Genomic DNA, 10,384 nt, shown 5'->3' with positions numbered 1-10,384 from the left:
AGATATTCCTAAAATATTTTTTTCCTTTTTTTTATTATTTTGTTTAGAAATGTTTTTTATTCTTTTGTTTTTTATAATTTGTTTTTAGGAATGTTTTTTATTATTTTGTTTTTTTTTATAATATACGATTTATTTTGAGTTTTTATGTGAAGTACATAATCTATTGTTGTGTCTAACCTTTTTAATAAACTTTTTTATTAATAATGATTTATCATATGAAAGAAAAAATATGCTTAACAAAATTAAAAGAATGAAACTTATAAGTTGTGTTCTTGGTTTTAAATTGTGCGCAAGTGACTACAACCCAGTCACAATGAGCATTACTCTGTATTTAGGTACTTAAAAACTTCTTGTACTAAAATTGGATCACACTTCATTTGAACGGGTAATTGTCCTTCTCTTTCTAGTCTTTCCTTATTCAAATGTGGAATTTTATATTTATTAGAACCATTGGCTTTCATGACCTCTATCATGCATAATTGCAATGTTACAAATATATGATTAGACTTCACAGATGAAAAGTTTTCAAATGACTTCACCACCGCACGAACAAGTTCATCAATAGTTTTAGGGGACTCCTTGTGTTGTAATGATTGTATTGCACTGAAAAATCCAAGGTCTAAGACATTCAAATCAGGAGAATTTGCAGGTTGACACATCAAACGAATATCAAATCCATCTCGTGTGGCTTCTTGAATGAACTCTTGATCATCATAATTAATATGAGTTCTTGCATTATCTTGTTGGATAAATATTGTACTAGTACCCAAATCATCTCTTGGCCATTTTTCCTTTATAGCTGGCAAGACTTTTTCAATAAGAAATGATCTTATGACATCTCTATTTACCGATGTTATTGCTTTTGTCTCCATTGTTCCTGCAACTCGGTTAACACTTGTCCTTTTAGCAGGTTCCTGGGTAACAAATGGAAAAATACCAATTTTACCTGAAAAAATCTCATTTCCTTGCGAGTCAAATCTTGGTCGAGTAAGAGCAACTAAAAACATAACTTTGGCAATAAAGTTTTTGCTTTTACATGTACGATGTGGTTCATCCTCCTCCGGTAGCAAATAATAGTTCTCAGATTTCTTAGTCATGTAAAACCACTTTTCATCAATATGAATAATATTGTGCATACTTTTAAACATTGGATCATGTGGTATACCTTCGAGCATTGACAAACAAAACTTCAACCTAACTCTTTTGTTTTCTTCTTTTAATAGTGGCTTTATGGCATTTGAGTGACGTTGTATAACTCCTGATTTTAAAAGCCTAAAAACAGATGTTGGATTTATTTTCATCGCAAAAGATAAAAATCGGATGTTTGTTCTTTGTCTCAAAGGAATTTGACTAATTTGATTAAGATCAATTTGAATTCTCTTACGTCCACAATTTTTTGTCTTCCTATGGGACACATCATGTATTTCACTTTTCTTTTGCTCTTTTCCAAATACGTTGAATAGTTCTCCTAGAAACACAAAATGATGAAGCCACCAAATTTGTAATTCCTCTATGTAATTTTCCATCAACACTTTTTTGTAGTAACTGGTGATAAATAGCTGTGCGTTCTTCATTGCTTAAAATTTTTAATTTTTTTCTTTCACTATTTAGTTCATCTTCAATATTTTCTTCTCCATTTGGTATACCTTCAAAATTTTCTTCAATATTTAAAGCATCTTCAATATTTTCTTCCATATTTAGTACGCCTTCAATATTTTCTTCACTGTATGATGCATCTTCAATATTTTCTTCCATATTTAGTATACCTTCAATATTTTCTTCACTATTTGATGTATCTTCAATATTCTCTTCATTATTTAATTCGTTATCTACAATATTTTCTATACCTGTAAATAAAACTAGGAAAAAATTATATAAGTCAAGTAATATATTCTTAAAAAAATACTTTCTAAAAAAATAAATTATTTATATAATTCTAAATCAACAAAAAATTAATGTTATTAATAATGATAATAGTTTTATTGATAAAAATTCATCCTAAATAACAAAATTATTTATTTTTTAGGCTTTATTCAAAAAATCTAATCAAATATGATTTTTTTAGAAAAATCAAATATTTAGTTATTTAAAATCACATGTTTTAGAGTATGCCAAATCAAAACGGTTATCTTTAAAAATAAAAATAATATTAATGATAATCATTTTATTCATAAAAAATACATTAAAAATCATCATATAGAATAAATTATTCAATCAAGTTCATATTTATATCCATAAATGTCTTTCAAAATTATTTATTTTTTACTATTCTTATCGGTTACCTATTTAATTATCTTTTTTAAAATTATTCCCCTACCAATATGCAAAATCAAAACTGAAACTTTAAAAACTAAAATAATAACTAAAACAAAAAAAATCATGTTGTTAATAATATTAATCATTTTCTTCATAAAAAATATATTAAAAAATTATCCTACTTAATAAGTTATTCAATCAAATACATAAAAAATACATTAAAAAAAGCATCCTACACAATAAATCATCTTGCACAATAAATTATTTCTTCAACTTAATTGAGCAATCCATAAAAAGTAAAAAATCTCAACAATTAAATTTGAGTTAATATGTTATTAATAATATTTCTTTATATTATTATTATTATTATTATGATATTCACCAATTTACTATCATAAATTATGTAAAGAGATAAAAATAAGAAAATTAAAAGAGACAAAAATAAATGCACATGAAAGAATAAATACATTACCAATATTATTTTGGTTTCTTCAACGTCTTCTTCTTCACCAATATTTAAATCTGGCAAAAGAATAAATTCTACATTTAAATCTATATCACACAATGAAAATCTAGTAGTACTTGAAGCCATATTTTATGAGTTTATTTTGTAAACCTACAATATTAAGGTATATATACACTTCAAGTATTAGTGATTTTAACTTTTTTTGGTGGGAATCATGAAATTTAGAGTAATAAAATTGGAGGGAAATGAAATTTTAAGTGTATCATGAAATTTGGAATAATAAAGTTGGGGAAAGTTGAATTTTAAGTGTACCATGAAATAAGAAAAAAAATGTAAGTATAGACTTTAACGTGAAAAAAAAGTTAAGGAAATTGAAGAAGCTATCTTGTCTACTGTAATCATTGGAATCTAGCCATTAAATATGGAGTATTATGAAAGAGAAATGGTATGCTGAATAAATGAATAAGTAAGGGTAAATTAGGAAACAATGGCCAAATATTTGTTCTTTATTGCTTGTCTTGGTTATAGAGATTTTTGCAAAAGCGACACATATAAAGGAACGGAGGGAGTATACACTTTATGGGAGAGGGGTACATTTGTTATGAATGGGGATTGTTCATGGCAAACAAACAATAAGAATATATGCCTCATACATCATACAAGTAGGCAACAGTTATCAATCAAATTGGATAAATAAACAATATATAATCAAACCAAAGAATCAAATAATGGAGCATTTAAACAATGCATGGGAGTATGAACATGTTAAATAATCAAGCAATAGAAAGCATGAATGAGAGAAACAAGTATAAAAGATAACAGATGAATCAAACAGATGAAAATATACACACGAAGGATCCACTGAATAATTTAATCAGGAAATGAGGTAAGGACCAAATAAAATCAAGGTAAAAGGCCTCTAATATATGGCATATGATATGAACAAGGGAGGATCAAAAGATCTCTTCAATTTCCACAAGCAATCCCTAAGTCAAACATCAATCATAAAGAAGTCAACTGAAAATTCAAGTCAACTTAAAAAATAAAAAATAAATAGCAAATTCATCAAGAAAATTATTAAAAATTAAACTAAATGAGGTGGGGTGAGTAAATCATCATCCCCCAAAAAGATTTTAAAAATAACGAAAATTGGTACATAAATTAATTAAAATAAAACAGAGGTCAAACCAAAAGTCAATTAATGAGACTAGGTTAGAAATAAATCAAGAATAAATAGTAAATTAATCAATAAAATTATGAAAAATTAAACTGAATAATGTGGGGTCAAGACATCAGCATCCCTCAAAAAGATTTTAAAAATAATAAAAATTGGTACGTGAATTAAATAAAATAAAACAGAAGTCAAATTAAAAGTCCACCAACCAAACTAGGTCAAAAATAAATCCAAAATAAATTGAAAATGTGAAATAAAATTACAAGAAAAGGTCAGGTTGACCATGAGACAGTGGTCAACCTTCATCCTAAAAATAAAATGCTAACAATAATTTTAAGTCATAAAAATAAAATCAATAAAAAAAAGTGTGTTAAAATGGACCATTTAGAATAAATAATTAAAATAAAATATTAATATTAAAAAAATATGAAAATAAAAATTATATAAAATTAAATAAAACGTTAAGAAAATTGAAAAATATTTTTGGGTAATTTTATGGACGAAGAAAATATTTTAAGTAAGAAAAAGAAATATGAAAATGGAAGGATTAATGGTGATGAACATGGTAAGCAAGCGCATATATATATCAAAACATGGCCATGGGAGAGATGATTACCTAATGGAAAATAGAAGTGGAATGGAATCTAATATATGATAAAACTTTGCCTCCTTGCCACGAAATTCCAATGCTCCATTAGGGTTAGGGTTTCAGCTTCTTAAATAGGGTGGATTAGGTGTTCTCATGGCCTTTTTAATAAGTGATTTATCCATAAGAATAAAAGTGTGAAGTGAGGTGTAAAATGTTGTTATTTTGGGCCAAACTTAAGTGAATGGATGTCCAATGCATGGCCAAGAGAGGTAAAAAAAAGTGACTGGTTTGTGCAGCATGCTTAGAAAATCTGATTGGGTCAACCAGGCCCAAAATCTGCCTAGAAAATCAAGTCATGGTGCCCACTTTAAATGAATGTATCTCTCAAACCATGGATCCAAATGAGATGATTCCAAAAGGATATGAAAGAGGACATGGCAAGGTACAATTTTTGTGAAGAAATTATTTTCAAATAATACCTTGAAGTGCAAGAAAACTGGCCAAGAAGTCTTGACAAATTTTGAAGATTTTGGACTTAGAAATTTTTCTAAGTGTCCTAAAAAAATGTCTCACTTTGACTAAGCATAACTTTCTCAATTCTAATCCAAATGGAGAAAACTTTATATATCTAGAAAGCTTGGAACAATAGGAACAACTTTCATGTTGGAGAAAATTTCAAATGGAGCTTTTATATTGATGCAAAATGGGCTTAAAGTGAGTGCAACGATCATGAAAACTTGCCATAAATGTGTCGCATCACGCGAAAAACCGGCGGGAAAACAAGAACAACAGAGCCGCCACCGTGCGTTATTTATCCCAAAAGAGGGAAAGGAAACGCTCGAAGTAAACCTAGGAAAGAACATGGTCTCGCGACCAAAGAGAATGGGTTCGGGAGTCGGTTATGCGAAGGGAAGGTATTAGCACCCCTACGCATCCGTAGTACTCTACGGGATCCACGCACAAAAGGAAGGAATATTGGTTGCTAAACACTGCTCAAACTCACACACCCTGGCTGAAAGAGACAAAAGAAACTGACTGAAACTGACTCGGCAGGATACCGCATCCTGGGCCTACTTAGTCTATCAGGCATAGACATCAGAGTCGAAGTAGTTCGGACTAGGGGAAACGACACATGCTTGCTAGGATATCGCATCCTATGCATACGTATCTTCTCGGACGAGAGAAGAATCAGAGCATTCGTAGCTCGGCTGACATACACACAAACAGACAAAGGCAAAGGCAAACGTGGAGCCCGACTGCCAATCACTGGACTTATGTCAGCATCCGAACCAAAACACACACAAACACTGGAACCCGAATGCCACTCGATGGACTTACATCAGCTTCCAAGCACACAACAACACAACAAGTTAATAGGGAGTCGGGGACTCGAGCCTATAACTGTCAAGCACACACTCAAACAAACAGACAACAAATTGCTAAGGAGTCAGGCACTCGAGCCTAGCAACTGTCAAACAACACACACAAAGAAAAAAGGGCGCCTGGAGAGATCAGCTCTATCTCCTGCCTACATACTTCATCTGGTGTGAAGATCAGGGCGATGTAGTTCCCCTACAGAGGGATAAAGGACTAGCCTAACCAGATAACAGAGGGAGACACAACTAGGGAGACTACGACTCGAGCCTAGATGTTGTCATGCAAGATTGTCCCTAAGTTAAGGTTTCTAGCTAACTGGCACAGGGAGCCAGCCTATCCTAAACATGACTTGCACAGGAAGCAAGCCACACACACACTTAACTTGCACAGGAAGCAAGCCAAGCAAAACCTAACTTGCACAGGAAGCAAGTCTAAACTAATCCTAACTTGCACAGGAAGCAAGTCAAACAATCCTACAAGCACAGATAGCACACACTATACACAAACAAGTGGCCCAAACAAGGGTTAGGTTTTAGTCAAGGGGTCATATCAACCTCAACAAACAAACCTCTGGAACTGGGTGGATGTTGCTCTTAACCTTGACATTGAGAGCCAAGGTGAAGCAGATGAAAGGTGAGTGAAGATAAGACTTCACAGCTCTTATCCCTGGCCTGGGAGAGCTCAAGACAAGAATGTGTGGGTTCAGAAAGTGGGAACCCTTCTACACATTTAAGACTGACTCAACTGTGCAATTGCACAAGATCTTGGGTTTTTATCTGTAATGCATCAACACAGTGGTGTGAGCAAAGCAGATGACACACTGAATAGTGGGGGATAGATTGCATATCCCTACCTTCCACCAATTGCCTCTTCACTTAGGAGGACTTTGACTCTATGCAAGGACAAAAGTAAACAGTCACAAACATTGCCTCTTAAGGAGGACTTCAGACAGTTGCCTGGCCAAGTAACAGGCCAGGTCTTCCAGACTACATGAAGTAAAAGAGACATACCTCAATGCAAATTGCTTATACAAGCAAAGCAAAGCAAAAGTTCACAAGGAACTAAAAGCAACTAAAGTACCTGAAATCAGTCAAGCACAGTTAGTATACAAGTCGGAGTTAAATCAAAATGAAACAGACATCAACCAGTCAACACAAGCAAGTGAATGTGCAAGGCACAAGGCTTAAGGCATGTGAGCCAAGCCACCTACAAAACAAACAAGTTAGACAATGATATTCAAGCAAGCTCAATCAAATTGTAATGATCTCTTTGAAGCATTTGTAGCTTAACCTGAAAACATAAGCTCAAAAGTGAGTACCAGGACCACTAGGGCAAGCCTAGGGTCAAAAGAGGATGAAAAAGTCAAAACAGCAAAGGATGAGTGTCCAAAATCATGTTCAAACCATTAAGAAACACAACCAATTGGATTCACATTCATATCAATCATCATCATCATTTTATGAGCAAAAGAAGTCAAAACATGGCATTTAGAAGCTCATAGGAGTCAACAGCAAGACTTTACTCAAAAGCAATCTTAAACATTCCCAAAAATCACCAAATAAATCATGATCAATTACAACCCACAGCATGGTAAGCATGTCAAATTTCATCTCATTTGGACAAGTGGAAGGAAGTCAATGAAAATCAGAAAGTCAAAGCAATTTTGAACATGCTCAAAGAAGTCAACCAAACATGCATCAACTTAGAAAAATCATAAGTCAGAGATGGTGTATGATAAATGAATGGGACTAAAACCATGGCAAATATGAGGATGTCTAGTTATCTCATGTAAAATTTCATGTCCATCTAATAAAGTATGAGAATTTCACAAATGAAATGGGAACATGTGTCACAAAAAGTCAACATTTGACTAGGCAGGGGAGAAAATCTCAAACAATTAGGAAAAGCCACAAATAATTCCAAGAAAATTCACATGTAAACTATACATACAAGAGTAGGTTTATGCAAAAAATCAAGTCAATTGGAGGTCAAGAAGCATGGTAATGAAAATCATGAAGTTGGACATCAATGGTGTGACACAAATTGTCACACCCTAATTCAAAAAATCATAACTCACAAACCACAAATGATAAATTCACAAACTCTACACCAAAATCACCATGAGTGTGTCTAGTTTAAGCACAAAAAATTTGGGAGCCATTGGATACATTCTCATCATTTCACAATTGATTTGGCAAAGTGTACAAAAATTGGTCACATGTCACAAACCCTAGCAACATTTAAAAACCACTCATCCAAAAATTCTGGAAAAATAATGATAAAATACTAGAGGTCATGATGAAGACAATGCAAAAAACCCCATGATTTTTGGATCAAAAATGGATGCACAATGATTTTTGGAAGATTGGTTATAAAATGTGAAATTAAAATGGAATAAATGAAGCAAGAATGGCATTTTTGTAATTCCCTGGGTCACTTATCTAAACACAGTCGTTTTGGCCATAACAATGAAATGTTTTCATTGGCTCGTGGGTGATAGCACAGTAACAGCATGCAACATGGGATTTTTCTGGGCACAGCATGAAGCTAGGGTTTGAAACAGTAATGTTCATCATCAATGATGAACAAAAATCCCAGAAATGGGAATCAAATATACCATCATGATCATCACACAACACACAGTCCAAATCCATTCATAGTTTTCACTAAATCGATCTAAACAACAAGAAATGATCAAGAACATATTCAAACATGAAGCTTAAGAATCAAAATTCTCACTCAATACAAGGCCATTTCACACGATTCAAATATCAACAGAATCAGCATACAAGGAACTACAATAAGCATAGCATGGATTTTAGAATGGTGAAAGTCGAATTTTTACCAATTTTTGAAGCAGAATGAGAAACAGTGTGGTTTTGGTCCTCTTAGCCTGAAACAGATGCTGTAGAAGCCTTCCAATGATGAATGAATGGAGGAGTTTGGCTCAGGAATGGCTTGGTGAGGTTTCAAACTTGGACTGTCATGGAATGGTGGCTGCAATAACAGTGCTGCAAGAAGCTTTTACAGGTGGAGAAACATGGTTGCAACAGGTCCACAATGTTGCTTGGACATTGTTTTAAGCCGGGCAAAGTTTGTTCTTTGGGAGTTTTGGACAGGAAGTTGAAAAATGCAAAAATGAACTTTGAGAGAAATGAGTGATTTCTGCTGTGTACGGCTGCTATTGAGGTTTCAATGTATGACAGAAAATGGTGTCTAAAACTGCTATGTTGGTGAAATAGTCCATGGCCAAGCTCAGGTCCTTTTGGAAGTTTGGACAGAAAATCATAAAATGCACCAAAGATGGAGTTTGAGAAAATGAGTGAAGTATGTTTCTGCTGTTGGATGGTTGCTAGCAGGTTTTGTTAATGACAGAAAATGATGGAATATTAGTGTATCAAGCAAAGCCAGGTTGAGTTCTCTTTGAGTTCTTGGACAGAAGAATTGGAATATGCAAGATGTGATTTTTTGAGCATGAGAGAGCCAAAGGTTTTCTGTATGGTGTGGCTCTAATTCTGGTTTACAAATGACAGAAAAAATCCCTAAAATCTGCTGTTGACTGTTTCTTTTGTGGTAAGGCAATGTCTTGTAACTGTGGAGTTTTTGACAGCTTTCTTGCCAAAGTGCCAAAGCAAGGTGAATCAAGTTTTTTTTAGGATGAGTGAACCCTTTCTTCTTGCTGTCAAATGTGGTTTTGGTCTGCTATTAGGGGCTGGTCATGACAGAAAATGATGATGATTCTGCTGTCATGGTACAAAGCATGGTTTGTGAGATGAATTTGGTGAGAACATGTACTTCCTTCCAAAATTCAAGCAAGTTGGCATGGCTTCTTCTTTCTGTTGGTTATGGGCTGCAAATTGTGTTCATAATGACAGCAAATGGTCGCTTAATTTTCTGTTTTTAGAGTACAAAGCATGGTATGGTCCATGGACATGGTGAAAGTGTACCTTTCTTCCAATTCAAGCAACTAAGTATGGACTCACATGTACTGCATAATTTGAGCTTGCAAACACATTTTAAATGACATTTCTGAGCTATTTCAATTGGCCAAGTGGTTTAAAGAATGATAAATCAAAAAGTCAAACATTGGTCAAACTTGCATTTAAATGAGATAGGTCAAAAAAACGCCATTTTGATTGGTGAAGTTTTGGCTCATGAAATTTATATTTTTGGAAAGAGGGGATCAAATGTGACTTGTAGGAAAAAACCCCACCAAAATTGGCCAAATGGTTTGAGAGATATGGCCTTTTGAAGTTCAAGATTTTCTGAAATCGATTCGATCATAACTTGCCAACCACACATGGGAATTGAGAGTTCTTGGACTTTTTGGAAATGGGAGAACAAGATCTTCAACTTTCATGTTGGGCAAAAATTCATTTGAAGCTTGTATCATGATGTAAGTTTGAGGATCAAGACTTTCCATTTTTGGTAAGTTTCAGTTACAGGTCCAGTTTCCATTTTTGGAAATTTTTGCTCTGGCTTCAAATTCTTCCATGATGGTGTTTGACATGATGTATGAGGA

General features: G+C 33.4%; 2 protein-coding genes across 2 annotated transcripts; both read right to left on the bottom strand.

Annotated features, from left to right (window-relative positions):
- Nucleotides 1–320: 320 nt before the first annotated feature.
- LOC127137895 (uncharacterized) lies at nucleotides 321–1,097 on the bottom strand. The gene has a single exon (XM_051064302.1). The coding sequence runs from the start codon at nucleotides 1,095–1,097 to the stop codon at nucleotides 321–323; it is 777 nt and encodes a 258-aa protein (XP_050920259.1).
- A 328-nt stretch (nucleotides 1,098–1,425) lies between these two features.
- Nucleotides 1,426–2,848, bottom strand: LOC127137894 (uncharacterized). The gene is made up of 2 exons (XM_051064301.1): nucleotides 2,767–2,848; nucleotides 1,426–1,847 (listed from the first exon to the last, which is right to left on the bottom strand). The coding sequence occupies exons 1-2, from the start codon at nucleotides 2,846–2,848 to the stop codon at nucleotides 1,426–1,428; spliced, it is 504 nt and encodes a 167-aa protein (XP_050920258.1).
- Between the last annotated feature and the right edge of the window lie 7,536 nt (nucleotides 2,849–10,384).

Source organism: Lathyrus oleraceus, chromosome 4 (genome assembly GCF_024323335.1).
Source record: "Lathyrus oleraceus cultivar Zhongwan6 chromosome 4, CAAS_Psat_ZW6_1.0, whole genome shotgun sequence".
NCBI lineage: Eukaryota > Viridiplantae > Streptophyta > Magnoliopsida > Fabales > Fabaceae > Lathyrus > Lathyrus oleraceus.
This window is presented reverse-complemented; position numbering and strand designations above follow the sequence as displayed.